The 22,027-nt window shown below is 46.9% G+C and overlaps 1 protein-coding gene across 1 annotated transcript; it reads left to right on the top strand.

Annotated features, from left to right (window-relative positions):
- Positions 1–4,019: 4,019 nt before the first annotated feature.
- On the top strand, positions 4,020–21,716 carry CYTH4 (cytohesin 4). Its single transcript, XM_057420611.1, has 13 exons — positions 4,020–4,152; positions 9,598–9,680; positions 12,529–12,629; positions 12,883–12,949; positions 15,159–15,277; positions 15,395–15,475; positions 15,901–16,013; positions 16,563–16,711; positions 18,325–18,436; positions 18,854–18,930; positions 19,295–19,366; positions 20,169–20,323; positions 20,615–21,716. Exons 1-13 carry the CDS (start codon positions 4,134–4,136, stop codon positions 20,685–20,687), a joined length of 1,221 nt encoding a protein of 406 aa, XP_057276594.1. The 5' UTR covers positions 4,020–4,133; the 3' UTR covers positions 20,688–21,716.
- Positions 21,717–22,027: the final 311 nt, after the last annotated feature.

Below are 22,027 nucleotides of genomic sequence, written 5' to 3'. Positions count from 1 at the left end.
TTTTTAACTTGAAATAATGAGAGGGTTGTGCTGTAGCCCCTTCACAGCATTTTCATGACACAACCACAGAACATGTGTTATTTACCTTAAGGGCATTTAGTGTTGGTGTCCACCTGAGTTCACCACTAATCTGTATTGCCTGTTTGGGGTGCTCAAGCAAACTGACGTTGTCTGCACCTAGGTTTTCTTAAGAGACAAACTTCTTGTTTTGCTTCAGGGTAAGCCTGGAACCAAACTAGTTTGTGCACCATATGAATGAGAGTGGGATTAAGGACCTGGAGAGGGAGACATGCTTCCCTTTCACTTCGGAAATAATGGGAGATGCTCTAGGACTAGTATAGATGTATGATGCTGTTTCACTTCTTGTGTACCCTTATGAGAAAACATCTCACAGGTGTTTAATTTTTACATGAAATACACTTATGTAGTTTTTTAACAGTGCATTTCCCATTCAGGCTCTTCTGGATGAAATACCTGAGAGCATTTAGAGCGCATCAAATCCAACAACTGTTAAAAGCAAAGCTACCACAACCAGGAGAATGAAAGTAGCAGGTAAGGTCTCAAAACAGGGCAGTCAGGGATTCCAGCAGACAGGCGGGAAGAAAGCTGCATCAAGGAGTTAAGAGATGAAGTAAGTATGGATCAGAGACACAGGCACAGGTTTTGCATTGCTCTCTGTTTGAATGGCTAAGAATACCTCTGCAGTGCACAGACACATCCATTTTGGTCTTTGCTTGTGGTTTGGCCTGCCCACAGACATATATTACAGCCCTGATCGAGAGCCTATATATGTCACCTACCGCTGTGGCAGGCAAGATCAGGTCTCTCAAGGAAGTGCTTTAGGTTGATGTGTCTGCTTGATGTCAGCTGCAAGACTGTTAAATGTTTTTTTTGTGGAAAAGTGATGGAAAGACTGGAGGTGGCACACTGGACCCAGTGCAGGAACTGGGACAGGGTGGACTGTAGGGCAGTAAATTCTCCTCTGATGTGGCCCAGAATCTCAAGGCAGAAATTGAGTTTACAAGGAGTGGGCTCTTGGTAATTTGTGACCTAAACGCAGGCCTCTGATAAATATGAAATATGGACACTGGGTGTTGTCCTGGTTTCAGTTGGGATAGAGTTAATTTTCTTCCTAGTAGCTGGTGCAGTGCTGTGTTTTGGCTTCAGTCTGAAAAGAATGCTGATAACACTGATGTTTTAGTTGTTGCTAAGTAATGCTTACCCTGATCAAGGACTTTTGAGTCTCATGCTCTGCCAGTGAGGAGAGTCACAAGAAGCTGGGAGGAAGCAGAGACAGGACTGGACACTTGACTGAAACCAGCCAAAGGGTATTCCATACCACAGCACATCATGCTCAGTATATAACCTGGGGGGAGTCACCTGGAAGGCATCATTGCTGCTTGGGTTGGGCTGGGTATCAGTCAGCGGATGGTGAGCAATTGTATTGTGCATCACTTGTGTTGATTGGTTTTTCCTTTTCCCTTTCAGTTTTATATTCTCTCCTCTTGTTATTTCCCTTATCGTTATCACTATTATTAGTAGTAATAGTATTATATTGTACTTTGGTTTTTAAACTGTTCTCATCTCAACCCATGGGATTTACATTCTTCTGATTATCCTCCCCATCCCACCTGGGGAGGGAAGGGAATGGCTGAGGTGCTTATTTCCTGGCTGGGTTTATGACATGGCAGGTGTAACGAGGGCCAGGGCAGACATGGGTGTAATGGTTTGAAATCAGTTTGCATTAAATAAAGCTTGCTCTCTTTTCCTTCCTTTTATCCCTCCCAGAGAAGCTCCAAGCTGCTTCTTTGAAAATATTGACACTGACCACAGGAAGTGAGTGCTAAATGTTTACCACTGACTCTTCCTAAAGATCACAGGTTATTTTTGACCCTGCCTACAACTGCCTATGTGGATTCATTCTGGTTTTCTGCCACCTCTTGACATCTTTAAGGTTGAGATATCTCCCACTCTTCACTGAAGGGTCATTGGAGTACTTGTCCTCTCCAATAACATCACTGAAGCTACGGCATAACCACAGGTTAGAACGAACACAAGAGACTGAGAGGAAGGAAGGGCAAGCTGTGCTTTTGTGAGGTTAAATGGCCCTAGAGCAATGGACCTTAGCTAGAGTTTTCAGACAGATCCTACTTCTCGCATCAAGCCTTTTAAAGAGCCACTTATCCTCTCCAGAGGATCTCAGACCAGACTCAGTTAATGGGAATGTGGGACGATAATAGCTCTCCCTTTTCTAGTGAGTCAGGGACCTTCAGCCTCACACAAACCTATTCTAAATGGTGGCAAGCTTACAGAGATGTTAGCTCTGATTGCATGACAGGTCAGAAGGCCATTTCTTATTTTTCTACATGCAACGCTCTTGCAAACTTTACCTTGCTGTCCCATGGAAGAATGCTGGGTAGAAGTCTGAACCTGTTTTGTGGTCCTGCTCAAAACCTGCTGTGAGTACAGCAACAGGTCAGAGAACTAAGGATGTAGAGTGCTTCAGAGCTGTGTGCTCATGCATAGAGAGAAGCCATCCCTTTACAGCTTCAGCCCTGATAAAGGAGGCAAGAGCCCTGTTTGGGCATCACACCTGGTTTGAATTTTACCTTGATCCATTATTCAATCATCAGTTCTTCTGGCTCTGACATGGTGCTTCTTTCTTCCCACATTGCCTATATGAGAGATGTTGTGGTTTAAACCCAGTCAGGTAATTCGTTCGCTCACTTCCCCCCCTTTCTTGCCCTCCCCCTGCTCTCGGAGGGACGGAGAGGAGAATCAAAAGAATGCAACTCCCACGGGTTGAGATAAGAACAGTTTAGTAACTAAGGTATAACACAAATCACTACTGCTACCACCAATGATAATAATGATAAAGGAAATAACAAGGGAAGAGAATACAACACCTCAGCACCCGCTGACCGATAACTCGCCCCCCAAGCCCGACCAAGCACCAACCGATACCTCCTCCAACCCTGCAGTCTCCCAGCCCTTCCGGCTAACTCCCAGTTACATCCTGGGCATGACGTGCTGTGGTATGGAATACCTCTTTGGTCAGTTTGGGTCAGGTGTCCTGTCTCTGCTTCCTCCTGGCTTCCCCTCCCCCTGGCAGAGCATGAGGCTCACAAAGTCCTTGGCCAAACCAAAACATCCTTGTTATCAGCTCTGTTCCCGAGCTGAAAGTCAAAACACAGCACTGCACCAGCTACCAAGGAGGAGAAAAATGACTGCTACTGCTGAACCCAGGACAATTGCCTATATGAGAGATCTATCACATAAATCACATGGGAATCAAATACAGCTCAAGAGGAAGCATACAGCCTTCTGGGGCTATGTGGAGGGAACAGAGGAAAAGGGGCACCCCTCTGCCTCGCAGGTGAACAGAGCAGCACAAATGCTTTCAAAACTGTCCTCTAAGGCCAGGCCTCCCACCGGGAGGAATATTGATAAACCTGAGAGAAGACTTCATTCCTCCTCAGTCCATTCCACTCTGATTTACAAGGCTTCCAGATAAAAACAGTTTGTTGGTGGGAGAAAAAGGAGCAAGACTCAAAGTCACTTAGTGGGCAGTGAGGGAGGGAAAGGAAGGAAGAGACTCTTCTCCCTGCCATCAACCATCCTCCAATTTTGGGGTATTGACAACACACACCCCACCCTGTTACAGAATTAACACAGGAAGAATTGTTCCTTTAAAATGAAACCACTTCCCAAATCAGATGGGTTTTCTGAATCAAGAACTTCCCTTTTTCCCCACCTCTCTCCTCAGAGTCTCTCAGAGAAAAGCCTCTCACTGCTCATTTCAGCCCCCTCAATCAGAGATGCATGCTCAGAGGTTCCCAGAAAAGCTGCTGGGATGGAAATGCATCTGTGGATTTGTGTGTCAGAAGTGGCCAGGGAGCCCCTGTTAGCTCACAGTGGTATGCACATACAGCTCCTTTCACTGAGGCAAGCTCATGAAATGTGGTCGAAGGGATGAGGAGAGGAAGGGAGGAGTCACAGGGCAACCCGCCTCCCCCAGTGCTGCTACGAGCTTGGTCACTGGCTCCCAGTTGTTTCAGTTCTGTAAAGCATCTGAACAGGCAGAAGGCAAGGAGGAGCAACACTTGTGCTGCAAACACATTGCTCTCTTCAGGATGGACTTTTGTCCTGCTGGTAAGCATTGACCATCCTTTGCCTTTTCTGTGAGGGCTGTGTGCTCAGTTGGACAGAGCAGAGCACACCATGAAATCCCAGCAGCTAGAGAGGATGCTGAGGCTGGTAGCTGGAGGAATGAGATGGTGGAAGATCCTTGGTGGTGCAGTTAATTCCTTGTCAACCTTCAGCATTAGGCATGGATTTATTTCTACTTGCTCTCCCGTAAGCAAATTTCTTACCCCTTCAGAGAAATTTTCCCACTGATTTGGGTGGCCTTTGTGCTGAGAGTGTCTACTGCTGTGATCCCTTGTGCTGATGGTCCTGAGCTAAGCTGGGAACTGACTCAGGGGTATATGTGATACTTAGGATGAGCATCTATAAGCTTTGGCTTCTCTTCATGCAACATGGCTCCTCAGTGCTGTTTTGCTACAGCCCGCAGGAGCCTCTTGCGCTCATGGGTGTCCCAGTGCAGCATGCTTGCAAGGCTTTTGGAGCTGGGATCTGTCTTTCTTATGTCCATGTTAAAGATAAACGGCTATATTAGGGTTCTACAAACTCCACCTGCAGGTGGGCCTGCCTGGTCCTGAAATAACCTCAAAAGGCAGATGTGGGTGGAGGGAGATACACCACATCTGAGGAACTGAGAGAGATCTCAGGTTTTGTTTCCTGCTTTGGCAGCTGGTGGATGAAGTGCTTGGGATTCAGCAGGGAAAGGCATACTGCCAGTCTGAACATTTCCAGCCTCTGGCTGAGGAAGCTGTGTGTGTGCAAAAGCAGCAGATAGGAAGAATGGAACAGGAACAGGTTGAATAAGAGCCAGGAAGAAAGGAATCGTCTTGCAATAGCCTTGCTGTGTCTGACCCCCCGTCCTCACAGGCTTTTGCGTATATGATACAGAGCACAGAGTGAAGGGAAAAAGCAGTACTCAGTTTCAACAGCTGTTCTGCACCTTTCAGTTCTTAGGTGGGTGACCAAGGAACAGGCATGCTCAAACTACACACCAGCCTTGCTTGTCAGGGAAATTGGTGGGACTATGGGAGCTAAACTCTCGTGAGCGTCTGGCTATGAATGTTTTTGAAGGTGCACCTCTTCAGATCACCCAGCCCTCATCACATGAAAGCGACTGTGGACAGAGCTTCTCCAGGAGAAGCTGGGCAGGAAGGAGGTGGTGGTGATGGTGGGGTTTGCCACTTATTGTCTTATTTTTCAAAGGCATAGTAACTGAGGCTCTCAGAACTGATGGCCTGACACAGTCATTCAATTAAGTTATGTGCTACTGAGTTAATTATGTCCTAAAAGTTACACACAGCAATAGCACAGCTTTTCCTGGAGTCACTCCTACCTGCAGATGCAATCGTCCTGTTAGGTACCTGTCTGCCACAGCTGCGTGCGGATGAGACGTATGCTTGTGGGGAGGCTGCTCTCCCTGCAGTGGGTGTCCTCTTCCAGCTTCCCTCAGGACACTCTAGCTACTGTCTAGGTGAAGCCACAGAGCCAGTATGCCGAATCCTTGAGTTGGGTGTATGAAACATGGGAGAGCAGACTGGTACCCTGGTATCATGTGCTAGGATGTGTGGGGTGAGAGACATAGGCAAAAGTGCTTGGAAGCTTTCCTGATTGCTCTAAGTTGTCATGTAGAATGAAGGGGACCAGGAGACAACATAAGTTATTTGTCACACCTTTTCCTCCATAGCTGGAATGTGAAAATTAGACACATGTGAGGTCTATGTTAAATTTCTTCTGACACGAGCTGGAAGAGAATTGTGGAGTGGCTTCAGGAGGGAGACAGTTTGGGCTGGAGAGAATTTAGGAAGGCCTCCTGGTACCTGGTTGGGTAGGTGGTAGTCTGTGTTGCAGATGACACAACAGCCATATCAAAGAAGAAAAGGAACTTCACATGAAATTCTTCCACCAGACAGCCTCATCCAGGCAGAAGATGCCCATCAGGCTGCTCTGCTTGTGTGTTGCCATGGGTGGAAGTGCCCAAACCCTACAGCAGCCACACTCAGAGCCCTGTATTGCCTTACAAATGGGCCAGCTGAACCTCTGTTGTTATACTGTAGATGAGTAGCATATGGATGCTCTGTAACAGTGCTATAGAAGCAGTCATTGTTCATAACATCCCCCTACTGTTATTGCAGTCCATCCTTCCAGCTCTCCTGGGTATTCACTTCCCACATATCCATGTTCCAAAAGCTGTCTTCCTATTCATATACTTTTGCTTGGGATTGAAAGCCTGACTTAGCACCTGTATGGCTCTGCACAGCCCTTTGCGGTGGGGACTGAGACCAGCAAGCTGTACTTTATGCTGGCCACATGAGTACCCAGACCTTTGGGTAACTCCGACCTGCCCTCCGGATGGGTCAGCTGAGAGTGTAAGTCACCACAACTGGAACTGAAGTCTGTGTTCTCTTTTGAGTGACAGCACTGAAAACACAAGCCTGTGCAATTCATGAAGAGCTGGCAGGTCTTTTCTACCTGGGTCTGTCCTGACAGTAGGGAAACAACCTCAAGAGCAAGTGTAAGCCCCACAGATGTGATGTGCTTTCAACATTTTCTCTCTGAAAATGACTTTCAAGCATCAACTTTATGTCCTCCCTGGAGAGGATGCTAACCATTTCTTTGTGTGTTGTGTCTGAGCTGGAAGACTTCAGCGTAGGTTTGGCTGACACATCTCCCTGAAACCTGTGGGTGTTTTCATGGGTTGTTCTTCACCAGGGTGAGATTTCCCCCTGTGCAGAGGACCCTGACCAGGGCCATGCTTCATCTATGTCCTGGCCTAGCCCTAGAGTGAAGTGCAACTTGGTGGTACTGAGAACTTTGATGAGGCTGAAGCTGCTCCTCAGTTGCCTGGTGCAGAGATGAATTTCCTCTGTCATTGCAAGCATTTAATCAAATGGTGCTTCACTCCGAGTGTCCTTCTGCTGGCAGTTTGGCTTCTTCTCAGTGTGGAGGGGGAATGAAAGTCAAAGCAACCTGCTCTCGTCTGCCCAGCTGCCTTTCCTACCTTCATTGCTTTTCCATGGATGGTTTCCCAGACAAGCCGTACAAGTTCATTTCTCGTAACTGCAGACCCCAATGTGTGCAATAACGTTGATGAGAAGCCTCAGAGCATCCTTGAGGGCAGCATTAGGCCTTCTGTTAGCGAAGAGGAGTAACATGCAGGCACCAAACTCAGAATCATTTTCCAAGGCAAATGAGGACTCAAGCTGCTAAGGAAACTTAGGAAGCCTCACAAGGACCTTTTCTGCAGCTCCATCTAAGTTGCCCTGAAAGTTTCATCCATCCATTTTTTTTCCTTCCCATGTCACCCTTTCCTGCTTATTTATCCCTTGGTTCCCTCCCCTTCTCCATGACACAGATGCTTTTTCTCCCCCACCCTCTCCACACGCACAGTCCTTCCCACACTTCTCTCATTCTCAGACAAACTGGACAGGTAAATCCCTTGTGAGCTGAGGTTTTCAGATGTTCAGGAGGGAGGGACACTGAGTTATTTACAGTCATGGTAGGGGGGTCATGTGGGTGACATGATGTCCTCTGGGAGCCTCAGGTCTCTTTAAGATGCTCTAGGCTGCTTCAGTTTACACAGAACAACTGAAGCACAGCAACCAGCCACACCACACACTTTGCTGATGGGGTGGGGGAAGTGGAGGTTCCTCAGCTTTGTCCTGCTGCAGTGGAAAGAAATACAGGACAAAGCTTCCGAGTGGTGATTTGTCATTAAATAACCCACAACTACCAGCCCCCATAGAGGTAAGAGACATAAAGCTGGGGAGATGGAGAGAATGGTAGGAGACATAAAGCTGAAAGACCCAGGCAGTGCTCACAGGCACAGGGCTGACAGTCAAGGGGAAGTCAGCAATACCAAGCAGTAAAGCCACTGCACAGAGTTCGTTGTTGTTGTTTCTTTTTGTTTGATTGTTTGTTTTCTTCCTTGCTTGTTTTCCCCTCACACATAGGTTTGTCTGACGCTAGCTGTGATATGCCACAAGGTTTCTGTCCCTCTCTACCTGCCTCAGCTTCTTTCAGCTCTTGAAGAGGACTGCTTGCAGAGCTGGAAGGGGACATGGGTCCTTCCTGGCCCTGGCTTTATGCTGGCTCCTTGCCTGGCGCTTTCCTCCCAGAGACTCAGCAGCCTCTCCCCAGGGAATGCAATGCTTGAAAACAGTGGGAGGGAGCCAGAGGAGAGAGGCTTCAGCCTGAGAAAAGTAATAGGACAGGCTTAGCACATGAACCCAACCAACCAGGAGGATGTGGGAAAGATCTGGGTGGTGGGATGCAGGTCTCTCTGAGCTGTTGTGGCCATGGCAGGAAAGAAGCATACGGCTTCTGTGATGACTGCCCTTGTCCCCTTTTCGTTTGTTTTGTCTTAGTTGGCTCCTTCCCCTTTTTTCTCCAGTCATATTTATAGCAGTTTTTTTTTCATGTGCGATCCACACTAAGAGAATTTCCAAGGCGTCTGGCAGCACTTCCCCTTTTTCCAGGAAGACAGGAGGCCCAGGGGATTTTGGCTTATGCAGCCGTGGAGCAGGGCATCCAGTGGCCTGACCTGGCTTCCCAGGGGAGCTTTGTCTTACACTCTTTAAGAGTGCAGCAAGGACTCTGCAAGTTCTGAAGTGGCATCCCAGGAGCTCCAGTGCTTTTACCCTTGTGTGAGTGCCTGGGACTTTTCTTGGGGCTCACAATGTGCTTTGCTTCTCTTGGGGCTACAGCCTTCTCCTCCTTGATGAAGAGGCTGTGCTTCATCTGGATTATATTTAGCAGCAGTGCTGTCACCCCAATTCTTCTAGGTCTTTTATGAATCATTTTGTGGTCACTTTGTCTTTGCTGGTACCTGGTTGACTTCCTGTAGATTGCAAGAAAGCTTACTCATATTTCTGCATTGTCTGTAGTCCACAGAATAGCAGCCTCCCACAGATGCTTCTTCTTCAGCAAGGCTTTCATCCCGCCATATCCTGCCCTTAGACTAGAAAACCTCAGCTCTCTCTCTTAAGACATTTCTGCATCTAGCTGTGGTGGATCAGCCCATGAAGCCAATAGCTCTTCATGGGAGGTTTGGATGCAGATGAAGTATCTAGGTCACAGCTTTTCAGCACGTAAAGATGACTGACATAAAACCCATCAAAGAGCATTTGGTATAACTTCCTTATTGTGCTCATGGGGAGGAAAATTGGTTGAATAGGTTGGGTTGCTTCAGGGTTAGATCAGAGTGCTACCAGTACAGCGTCTGTCTGCTAGGAGGAGTACAGGGGTTTGTGCTGCTCACTCTGGACTGAGAATAACTTACAGGGCAAAGCTTGAGGTGCAGTGGCTGCAACAGCAGGGCACATAGATGTTGAAACACAAACATCAGAGTTGCTGTGGCATGACCCTAGGAGAAGATAGGCGCTGAGAGGTTGAAGCAGCGTTTCCTGCGGTCTGGTTGGTCCAACACTGTTCTCACAGTCATGTTTCTTCTTCCAGGGTCAACTGACTTGAGTGAAGCTGAAAAGGCTGAAATAGAGACAATCAGGCAGCACAGACAGGAGCTTTTGGAGGACATTAAGGTAAGGACTATCATGTTCCTTGTCTGCTTAGCCTTCTAAAAACTGTCTTCACCAAAGTGTGTCTTCATTTAACAGTTAAGGCCATGCAGAAGTGCTCCTGAATGGGAGACATTTACTCTGGCATGATCCAACTTCCATCCTGAGCTATAGGCTGCCCTGACATGTTTGCCATCAGTCTACATCCAATCTATAGTACTCTGCTGCAGGAGTCGTTAACTACCCTAATTGGACATTTGAGAAAGGCTGGTCAGCTCATTAGCAGGGATGATCTGGGACTGCATATTTAGGATTAAGGAAATAACTGTGACTTCACTAAGTCATACTGGCAGGGACCTGGATCACCATTTATGACTATTTTTAATTACTGATTACCTGCTAATGACGTATCAGTCTCAGTTACCTGCTGCATCCCCTGTGTTTATCGAACTTTCATTTGGTTTGTGCACCTCTAACAAGTCCTCCATAAAGGATCCTGTCTCTTTAGAGATGTGACGGCAGGACCTTCCACACAAGTTTCTGTGGTTGAACTTGCTTTTCTTATTTTCTTTTAGCAGACAAACATTTTTCCACTAACTCCTAAGATGTCTGAAAGTGACAGATTCAAAATCGGTCACTAATATCGCACCACAGTCCTGCATGGTCCCATACACTTTCCATTCTGTTCTGTCTCCACCATCTGGAGTGTGGTTTCCCATTTGAGCAAGCTCATTCCAACTGAGTATTGGACTTGCACTGATTTTCCCACAATGTGAAGATATCCGGATGCCTGGGAAATAGGTGTAATATTTCCTTGTGTAAAGGATTAAGCCAAACTACCCATTACTTCTCAGGCTTCCAGACTCACCACCTCTGTCGCAAACCAGAATGGTGTCTTGTCCCTTCTTGCAAAACAGGGTATAAAATGCCTGTGGTTTGCTTGTTGTAGTTCTTGTCTCTTCAATTTCCAGAATATTCAATAGGCATTGTTGGAGGCAGGTTTCTTGAATAGGAGCACTACATCTTCTACCCACTAATGGACTATGGCTCCTAGACTATACATACCCACACTCTGAATCCCAAAGCCATTAACCAATGAGGCATGCATTGTCCAATGGAGCAGGATGAGTTTAAGTGAAAGAGAACCTAGAACTAGAGACATTTTCCCAGGTGGAATTCTTCAGAAACTATCTAGCAATATCCCTTAACACAAAGACTTAGGGGGGGTAACTGGTAAAGGAAGAGGAAGGAGAGGACAGTATAGATCTAGACTTGCTGGTTACACTGCCAAAAGACGAAAGTGAATAAAGTGATAAAACTGATAATCATTTGAAAATCAGGAGCTAAGATCATGGCTTTGTTATGTTTGCGCAATACCTAAAGCTTAGTAAGGAGCAATCTCAGCGCTGGAGGTTGATGAAGCACAGCAGAAAAAAAGGCAGAGCAAAACTGAAATCCAGAAGCTCTTTTAAACTATGGGATATTGGGGAACTTCAGTTTCTCTATCTGGATGCATACCACAGCCACATTCTCACTTCTTGTTGAGGCAAGATCTGTCATAAAACATTCCTTTGTCCCCTTCTGGTTTGTGTGGGGAAGAATTTGAGTGATTACTGGAAGAGAGTTATGATGTGCTCCGGCTCTGAGGAGAACTATAACTGCAGAATGGAAACAAGCAGATATAGACACCTTCATTCCCTTGGTAACATCCAGCCAAGGAAGTCTTAGTCTGTCATGGGCCTGAAGGATACTGAATTCTACAATTGATTTTATAAAATTTGGCAGTGATTACTCTTCTTTTTTCCTTCTTTCTTCTTTATCCACCTAAAAATAGGTATTTGCTCAGTGGTATTTGAATGATAGGTACGTTAAGAACTTGTGTTTCACAATGTGGCCACTTCAGGATTCATACTAACTTCAAAGTTACTGGTTCCACTTCCCCTTTTCTGGATGCGTAGCAGGGCTATGCAAAGTAAAAGGTAGAAGGAAATGGGCATAGTGGAAGGAGTGTCACATGTGACATTGCTTGAGGAACTGAAATCAACACTGGGGTGAGTTCTCTCGGGCACTCTCCACACGGGCACTTTCCAAGTACACCCAGCTCCTTGATCGAAATCAATACCGTGAGTGGGTTTGCCTTTACCTGAAACAGGAACAACCCAGACTGTATTCCCCAGCACATTTTTTATGTGCACCACAGGAACTTTGTCCCCTCTATACTGCATAAAAGTTCTGACTGGGCTGGGCCAGCCCTGTTGGCAGATCCTCTGGTGTTGACCAACCAGGTGGCTTTTGGTAAATGTGTATCCCAATGTTTGAAAGTCCCACCACTCATTGCTCTCAGTGTAGTTTTTAACAGTACCGTGCAATTTTCCCAGAGGCTGGTGTGTGGTAGGGGATGTGATATACCCACTCAATGCCATGCTCTTTGGCCCAAGCGTCTACAAGGTTATTCCGGAAATGAGTCCCATTGTCTGACTCAGTTCTCTCTGGGGTGCTGTGTCACTACAAAATCTGTTTCTCAAGGCCCAGGACAGTGTTCCGGGCAGTGGCATGGGGCACAGCGTATGCTCCCAGCCAGCCGGTGGTTGCTTCCACCATGGTAAGCACGTGGCGCTTGCCTTGGCAGGCATCTTGATTTTCCAGCCTTGATGGACAGCAAACATGGGATATCCTTCTGCTCCTCTTATCCATTGTTTTTATCTGGAATCCAGCAGGGTCAGCTAAAGCACTACCCATTTCACAGACATCCTGAACTGGTAGTGACCATCTGACATGTCCTTTTCCTGTGGCTGAGGAAGTCAGACTTGCTGTGTACGTGTCTGCTGGTTTTTCCTCCATCACCTTCATTCTCCTCTTCATTCTTCTGCAGAAACTGAAGGAACAAATTGCTGAAGTGTTTGCAGAGATTGAGTGCTTCCAAAATGCAGATGAGAGGCAAGAGGCAGACAATAACCCTGGGAAGCAGACCAGGCAAGTGGGACAAGAAGAGTATTCCTTTGTCTACAAAGTCTCTCTCTTGATGTTGAGAAAACACAAACACCTCTGGGATGTGGTTTACAACAAGGAGAGGGAAATGAGGCCAGGAATACCATTCTCTCCTCTGAGATTTCTCTTTATTCCTGGATAGTCAGACAGCTGTCCTTGAGATATCTCAATTACTTTGTGAGTGAATTGAAACATGGCCTTTTATTCTAAGTTTTATTTTCCTTCTTTTTGTTTGCAGCAAACTGTCACGGAGGGACAAACTTCTGTCCCTGGGCAGGAAGAAATTCAACATGGACCCTGCAAAGGTAGGATTTGCTCATTTCACCTATGGGGAAAAAGCTGGGAGAAAGATCATCCACTTGCAGACACCCATATTAAAGGAACTGCGGCATGGGAGTATGGTTTCCTATCTCACTAGGGCTCTAGTTAGTAGCATCCTGTCCCGGAATATGGTCTTCTGATATGATCAAGCTGTGTTGACCCCCATCCCCCCATCATACGCCTATAGGCTGTCCCATCACATGCAACCCAAAACTAAGAAATAGAGGCAGGGTGGTTTAAAACTGCCAATGTGTTAAGAGAGCCAAATCTCTCTTCTTGATGTGAGAATTGGCCATAGTGTGATGGAGAGAGATGAAGTGAGAAGGGGAATTTCGAGAGTGTGTCAGATTCCTTGGCTCATTCAGAGCAGAAGACAAGAAGCTGCCTCCAACATTTTGGAAGTAGTTACAGTTTTGGTAGTACTGGTTGGACAGTGGAGTGAATCCAGGTTTTCCACTTTCTGTGACTCTGACCAGTGGGGTCCAGGCTCCACAGCTTTCAGCCCCCTGCAGAAAGCTCTAAAATTGTCATGATGAAATAGAGAAGATACGAGCAACACAGTTTCCTCTTCCTTCCTCCTCACCGGAGGACCATTTATTTGAGCTCAGTAAGGAAAACCACAAGCTGCAATTGAATGATTGCTTTTTGTCAGCTTAACCACCACAGCTGGCATCTTCGGTGGCTGCTGGGCTGAGTGACAGCTTTTCATGCCTCCTCCTCCTTTACCCTGCTGAGATCCTCAAGATACCTTCCCCAATGTCCACACCACAGCTGGAGTGCTTGCCAGTCCTCTGTACATCCCCCTGCCAGTGGGAGCTGTCTCACAGCAGTGATATCATACTTAGGGCTGGTTTCATCATGTCTTTCTGTCTGACCTTGGTTTGAGGCCCCAGAGGCATCTCTCTCTGTGGCACTGAGCTATGCTGTGCAGAAGTACCTGAACTAGCTCTGACCCCAAACCAGTTTAGCTTTGTTAATTCAGTGCCAATCAGCCTGGTGGGAAAGTTGCGCTACATGTCTTTATTATGCAGATCTGTTTATTGCTTCCCTTTTACTACATGCCCTAGGCTGAGAGGTGCTGCAATGCAAGGAACTTTCATTGCCCCTCCTTGCTAAGATTGCATTTCATCCATGCAGTGCTGATACTTCAAATGACTTCCTATCTCCAAGGTCTCAGGGCGAGTTCCTGAGGCTAGAGGAGGTAAGCATTAGGATTCTGGCTGAGAAAAACCTTTGGGGAAAAACATTTTCTTCTGGAAAATGGAGCCCCCTTATCATTGCAATGCTTTGCAAAATTAAACTGATCTTACTGAAAATCTGTCTGGGGAAAAAGAAGGGAAATAGTGTGGAAAAAATCTCAGAAATATTTCAATTCCTTCTTTTGAAATGGCTTTTTCTTTGGGGCATTTTAAAAATAGTTTTTTATATATTACAAGGCAAAGTGAATTGATTCTGTTGAAGTAGAACATTTTGATGGATCTAAAACAATTTTCATTCCTTTATTGCATTTTGTGAGGAGAATTGCAATGTGGTCTGAAGAGTCACAGTGGTTTTAGATACTGTTAAGAATCTGCACAAAACCTCAACTTTCTGTGACTTTGAAAATCATGAAGTTCCCTCTAACACAGGATGTTGACTTTTCACAGCCCAGCTCAGAACCTCTGTATTCCCTAAAAAACATATTCCAACATTACTGGCTGGGGAAGATGGAGCTGAAAAGACTGCAGACTTCTCTGGAAAAGTAATTTTAAGTTGTCTCAAGTCCAAATTTTTGTCTGAGTATATTTTTTTAATTATAACTTCTTAAAAAAAAAACCTTTAACTTAATTAAAAAAAAAATATAATTAGAAGCAGAACACTAAGATATTTTGATTAAAAATTACTATTTTGGCTTTGCCTTTTTTGACTTTTAACCTATACTGCCCTTTGTTCTTTGCTTGAGTTTCCATCCCAGTGAAACATTTATCCAAACCTAGGGATGAAATGTAATTGGGGCTCACCCATCATGGAGGATGAAGAGGGATGGAGTAAGGGTGGGAACATGGCTGTGATGCACCATAAAGAGATATGGGGAGTAACAGGGGAGGCAACACCATGAGAGCTAAGGAAGGCTGACACCAAGGTGTTGGGGTCCTACTTTCTCATCAGCCCCCAGAGCTATCTTACTTCACTGTCTTACTTCTCCTTCCCCAGGGGATCCAGTACCTGATTGAGCACCAGGTATTGTCCTCAGACCTGCAGGAGATCGCCAAGTTCCTCCACAAGGGTGAAGGCCTGAACAAGGCAGCCATTGGGGATTACTTGGGTGGGAGGTGAGTGACTCAGCCAGGACTAGGAAGCCCTTTGGAGGCATGCTGTCACACCAAGGGGCATTCAAACTGTGCAGCTTCAAAGCTCTCTTCTGACTCTTTCCATCTCTCCTCTCCCAGGGACCCCATGAACATCCAGATCCTCCAAGCCTTTGTAGCATGTCACGAGTTTGCCCACCTCAACCTGGTGCAGGCACTGAGGTGAGTGAGCATGTAGGATTCAGAGGATGGAGCAGGAGCCTGCTCAGCCACTAGGTCTTACCACCCAGGAAGGTTGAAAAACCCAATGACAAAGTGACTCTGGTTTAGGGCATCTTCTTTTCTTATAAGCCATCCTCCTGGCAGGTGGCCTAATTTTCTCTTGAGGTCTCTGCTTCCTCACTAGGGAAGAAGAGCCATGATTTCCAGGATACTTGGTTCTGCTTCCTGCTTTCAGGGTGTTTGTGGGTGCCAAGCCCAGGCAATCCCTAGAGAGACGAGCAGAGCTCTTGCTTCAAGCACTGTGTTGTCTCCCCAGTGTGATGGGATGACTTCTTTTATTTTCATGGTGTCCCATGGGTTGAGGGAAGGGATAAAGGTCCCTTGCTCCGAATCTGACTAATTCTGTGACATGCTGCTTCTGACAGACAGTTCCTATGGAGCTTCCGGCTGCCTGGGGAAGCACAGAAGATTGATCGGATGATGGAGGCATTTGCCAACTGGTACTGCAAATGTAACCCAGGAGTATTCCAGTCCACAGGTAGGCACAGGGCAAAGAATGCCTTTAAAGCTGAGCTCCACTGTTTACTAGAGAGAGGAGCCTTCCTCTTCCATTCACAAAGTACAGAGGGCATCACTTGGAAGTGTGAATATTGCCCCTTAAGCTGAAGGAGGCAGCCCAGCTCCTGTGAAGCTTTTCAATAGACAGAAGGTCTTCAGTCCTCCTCCTCCAGTCCATCCCCACAGGAAATAGACTTGAGAAGTGATCCAGCTCCACATGAGGTACACCTCATCACAGCAACAACAACACTGACAGATGTGGGTCTGTAGAAACTTTCCTGCTGGCAGGACCAGATCTACCCAACTTGCCCCATTAACCTGAGGGGATAGAATCACCTCTATCATAGGAGACCAACTCTGTCCCTTTTTCTCCTATTAGAAGGGACATCTTCCTTTTCCTCCTCCAGCTGAGAGAACAGTGCTGTTTTCCAGTGACTGGATACAAAGCCACCTGTTAGGATTGATTAGGTGTATTGATTTGCCCTTTAAGACAATTTCCACCCATCCTGATTTTCTTTCTTGTTGCCAGATACCTGTTATATACTCTCCTTCTCTATCATCATGCTTAACACCAGCCTGCACAACCCCAATGTGAAAGACAAACCCCCCTTTGAAAGGTTTGTGTCCATCAACAGAGGCATTGACAATGGAGGGGACTTGCCAGAAGAGCTCTTAAAGGTAAGAATACCTCCCATATTCTCATCAGTCCCTCTTCTGCCTCTGTCTTGGGGTCCACTGAGAAGCAAAGGTCCACAGGTCTCAGTGTAATATGCTTGTTGGTGAGGACATGGTACAAGAGAGATGTGGCTGAAACCATTCAGGGAAGAGCAGTATCAGTTTGTTTGTGTTTTCAAGTGTGTCCGTGTGAGATAGGGACAGATACTGTAGCTGTGTGAGAGAAAAAGACATGAGCTATGAGTGTCTGTGTGTCATGTACGTATGAGGCTGTGTGATGAGACACCCACCTCAGTGGGAGGTAGCTGGGCACCTGGCTCTTCTGGCCAGCTTTGAAAGTCCTAGTCCCAAGGGGACTGTCTGTTTCTTGTGTCTCTGTGTGTGTGAGACAATGTCACCATGGCCCAGTTTATGAATCCCTTTCCCTTGTTCGTGCTTGAATGTCTTAGCTGTCTCCAGTGTTCACATCAGTCAGGACACCAGTGCCTGACCTCTCCTACATCAGGGTATAGCTTTGAGGGAGTAGAACCAACAAGCCCCAAGTGGGCATCAGTGTCTCTTCCAGCATCTCTTCCAGCATTTGTAACGCTCTCAGCAGGTCCATGGCATCTCTGATCCCAGAGGATGAAGATGCACATCAAGGGAGACAGAGGCAGGGGATGCATCCATTAGCAGATCTGGAGATACCATTTTCCCAAAGCTTCAGCAGGCACGGACCTGCCCTATGAGGCAAGGTAGAGGTAGGCAGCCTGCCTACATGTGCTTAGCTTCACCCAGCCAGCCTGGGGAGAGTAACTTGTTTTGTGTCAAAGAGAATGCCTACATCCCACACTTGGGTTTGCTGAGCAGCATTCCCTCAGGGTAAAGGCTTTGGATTTTTCTCCAGAGTGCCATTTCTTTCAGGCTGTTTGATGGAAGTTGCAGGAGCCTGTGGTTGTTTCAGTTTGTTGGGGTATTTTTGCTTGGGATTTGTGTAACAAATGATGGCATATCCAGTGATATGAGCAACATTTTTGTATCTCTTGAAAACTAGCAATCTGCCTCCCTGTCATTCTGCTGTTATGAATGTCATCCTTTGTGTTCCCTCAGTGCAAAGGCCTTGGGTCTATGAAATAAGCCTACTTCTTGTCATTTAGATGTGTGTATTGGTTTCTACATAAAATTTCTCAGCACAGTGTTTGGCACCACCAACCGAGGGCTTAAATGACCCTATGCAGAGACACATCTGCAATCTCTGTCATACCATGTTGTCCCCTCTCAGTGCCTTAGCACTACCCAGAGTGGCACTCGTATGACATGCTGGATTTGGTCACTGCAGCCTCTCTTGGTATGGGTGCACATTTTTGTGTCTGTGCCTTTCCAAACTGAGTCTCCCTTTTGTGACACAGGATGAAGAAAACAGCTGATGATCCCTCTTGAGGCCCTATGAGCTGCAGACCGAGAGCTGTTGTACCCCAATACCCACTGACCTCTCCCCTCCCCATTTCACTCATCTCACCCTGTGGAAACAGAGTGGTGATGCAGATGGACCTAGGAGAGCTGTGTACAAGCTTGGTCAGAAACCTGTCTTTCTTTTTCTTTCCCTCTTTCTTTCTCTCACCAATGTTCTGGTACAGAATCTGTTTGAGAGCATAAAGAACGAGCCATTCTCCATACCAGAGGACGATGGAAATGACCTCACACATACTTTCTTCAACGCTAACCGTGAGGGTTGGCTTCTGAAACTAGGTAAGGTAGAAGATTTCCTTGGCTCCTCTGAACTCCCTGCACGCCTGCCTGAGTCCCATCACAGATCTCCCCTCCCTCTCTGCTGTGGTGGGGTGAGGCTGACATCTGCTGTTGAAACCAGCTGCCTGCTCTCTCTTTCCAGCTCCTGCAGGCTCTGTCTGCTCAAAACGGGGGCCCAAAAAGCTATCTCTCACCTCTCCTCATTCACAGCCCCATCAGAGCAGAATTTGCTCCCTATGTGTGTGCATGTCCACCATAGATCATCACATCAGCAGTGAGCACCTGCTTGGGGCTGATTTACAGGGGTTGCTGGGAGGAACTCCCTCTGTGTGTGTGTGTCTGGAGCTTGAGGGGGAATGGGATGGGAACAAACAGCAAAATGTGTGACTAATGGCTTTGGAACCTCATTGCCTTTAGGAGGACGTGTGAAAACCTGGAAACGTCGTTGGTTCATTCTGGCCGATAACTGCCTCTACTACTTTGAATATACCACGGTAAAGGGTTCATTCCTGGTTAAGAAATGGTGTCACGGGTGGTTATGAGCCTCTTTGGAGCCAGGGAAGAGTGAAGGGTTAGGAAGGCAACCCTCGCCTACTACCCTATGCTCCCAGACAGAACTCAGACCTCTTCTCCTGCACTGCTTCCTCTCCTCTGGTCTTGAGGAGAAGGGAGGCTGGACATTGCTGTGATTTTCTGCTAACTCAGCCCCCCACTGTGTAAATAGAGGGGGTCTCCCCAGGCATACACTGCTGTTGTCACCCCCATAAAGGCACATGTCTGGTAAATCAGAGAGGCTCTGTATAGTGGCATAGGTGTGGGGAGCATGTTGCACGTTAATTCGTGTTTCCTTGACTTCAGGACAAAGAGCCTCTGGGCATTATCCCCCTGGAGAACCTATCAGTCCGGAAGGTGGATGATCCCAAAAAGCCAGTAAGTCTCCCTTGCTTGGTGCTCTGCTAATAGACTCTCAGGTCTTACCATGCTTCTCAGAGGGAAGGTGCCATTCCAAACTGCCTTGTGCCCCTGTCTAAACATGATAGTATTTAAACATGGTCCTATTTTATCAGGGAAGATCTGGTGTAAAGGAAGAGCTGTCCTTTGCCTGGCTCTATTGAATGTTTTCATCTCTGTGTATAGGGGGGCTGAGATGAGTGCCCATAGTTGACTCCTTACTCATTTTGCACCATCACCCAGGAGATGGGGGTTCTGTTTCTCTCCCAATGATTCTTCATAATCAGTTACAGCACATTTAGACTAGACAGTGCTGTGTTGTTGGGAAACTTGCCCAGGAAGTGGCATTCTGTCTGTGCATCTTTTGTGGATACCCATTCTTGATGTGTCATGTCTCTGAAATCACCTTCTATCTGTGTGGTGACAGGCAGAAGAGAGGATGTTGCATCAGCTTCAAAGGGGAAGACATTTTCATGAGTGGAACAAAGTGACAGATATCAGAAGGTGTTTTCTGGTAGCTGTTGATGCTCCATCCCTCCATAAAGGCTGTTTTAGCATCCATTCATTCACAGGAAGGGTGTATTTATCTAAGAGGGGTAGCCTGGAGATCTAACTCATAGAGGGATTCTTGGGATGAGGAAGGAAAGGTTCTGTTGCCTTTCAGAGACAGAATGTTCTCCTCCTTTTTCACCTTCAACCTATCCCCATGGCTGAAGGCAGTATAGTCTCCTTGTTCCACCCTGTCCTCCCCTACTGCTCTATTTTATTCCCTTTCTGACAGAACTGCTTTGAACTCTTCATTCCCAACTGCAAAGGGCAGAAGATCAAAGCCTGCAAAACAGATGCGGATGGAAAGGTGGTCGAAGGCAAGCATCAGTCCTACAAGATCTCAGCAACCACACCAGCAGAACGTGATGAGTGGATTGAGGCAATACGGTGAGGAGACCAGAAAAGGAGGCCAGAGCTTGCCTTTGTTCAGTCCCAGGGACAAACAGTCAGGCAGTTTATTTGGCTACCAAAGCCTGAAAAAGGGGGTGGAAGGAACTATTTGCAGTCTAGCAACTGTGGTGCCTCTTAAGTTCAAAGTTTTAAGGTCCCTTTTGGAGAATCTTTAGCCACAGCTAAATGCTCTGCTGTGGGTCTGTATATAATTCAGTTCAAGTTCAGTTAGGTTGCCTGTGCAGCATTAAGTCTCTTACTTTTCCTACCATTTGCTCTTATTTCCAGGATGAGCATCACACAGGATCCTTTCTATGATCTGGTCTCTGCCCGTAAGAAAAAGATTGCCAGCAAAAACTGAGTTCTGACCTGGTCACAGACAGCAGGAAGATGTAATTGTTGGACAGCTTCCCTCCCATGCTGGGCTCTTCCAGTGAAGAAATTTGGGGGCATTGGTTCCCTCTGCCTCCCACTTGGCAGGAAGATGACTGATAGGACAACTTGCCAGATTTACTTCTTCCTTTTCCAAACTGAAGGCAGAGGCACAGCGTACAATCCACTGAGGACTGTTGGAGCAGTGGGCATGGCGCTTCCCATGTCCAAATGTAAAGGCTCAACAGCAGCTGGCCTTTACGGTTCTCCTATATAGCTCCAGGCATGTAGGACAGGATCTGAGAGGAGTCAAGAACATCCCCAGAATGTTCCAGCCCCTCCTGCCATCAAACCAGGCCTGGGTATTTTTCTGAGGAGCCATGTAGGTGCTCTCAGAGCCACCAAGCATGGTCCAATCAGTTGCAGAGCAACCCAGTGGTTTCCTTTCCCTGAACAGATGTGTAGTTGTGGTACAGAAGGAGCCACTGATATCTAAGATCTCACTGTGAAACCAGAGACCAAAGGAAGATAAGAATCCCTCTGCTCAGAAGAGAGCCCTCTCTACCTCTTTCTGTAGTCATGAGGGCTGTAATCCTGGGAGGACCCTGATCTGTAACTAAGTCATAGTTTTTAGGAAGTTAAAGATGTTGGATAGGGAGATAAGGGGTAACTGAGTGTAGAGAGGCTGTAGGACCAGGGAAGCAGCTCTGGGTCTTTTGTCTTTTTGCTTTGAGACTCAGGGACCACCACAGGTTTCCCTAGGGAAGAAACCCAGACAACTAGCTCTCCTCCTGGCTGATGGCTCCTCAAGAAAGGTTGCTTCCTTGCACCACCCCAGAGGCCTGAGCTTTGTATCTGAAAAGCATGCAGCCAGAAGGCTGTATGCACGCCACACACACAAGCACACACACTGAGGCTAACCCATCTACACACATTGTTTTCATCTGGAGTCTGAAGTGGGGTGGTTTTTGTCTCTTGTGTAAAAGAAGAAATAAAAGTGCTTGAAACAAGCCCAGAACTCAGGCCCACATGATCATTTCAGCGATAAAGGCAGAGGATGTGAGATAGGAGTGCTGTGTTCCTGTGCCTTGCAAAGCAGCCTGAGCACCACTGCAGCTCTGCACTGCACCCAAAATGCAGGCAGGTTAATGTGTGGTGCAAGCAGACAGATGTTGGGCAGCATGGGAGGGAGGAGTGGGTAATGGGATGAGGGGAAAGGGGCAAGGGATGCAACACTGCAAACCAGGAGCAGCACAGAGGCAAATACCAGAGACTCACTAGAGACAATTACACCTGCAGTGTTAAGGGATGTGGTAAGCTCTGGTTTTT

This window comes from Pezoporus wallicus, unplaced genomic scaffold (assembly GCF_028554395.1).
Source record: "Pezoporus wallicus isolate ANWC-B61680 ecotype Strahan unplaced genomic scaffold, APGP_CSIRO_Pwel_v1 contig_2871, whole genome shotgun sequence".
NCBI classification, from domain to species: Eukaryota; Metazoa; Chordata; class Aves; order Psittaciformes; family Psittacidae; genus Pezoporus; species Pezoporus wallicus.
This window is presented reverse-complemented; position numbering and strand designations above follow the sequence as displayed.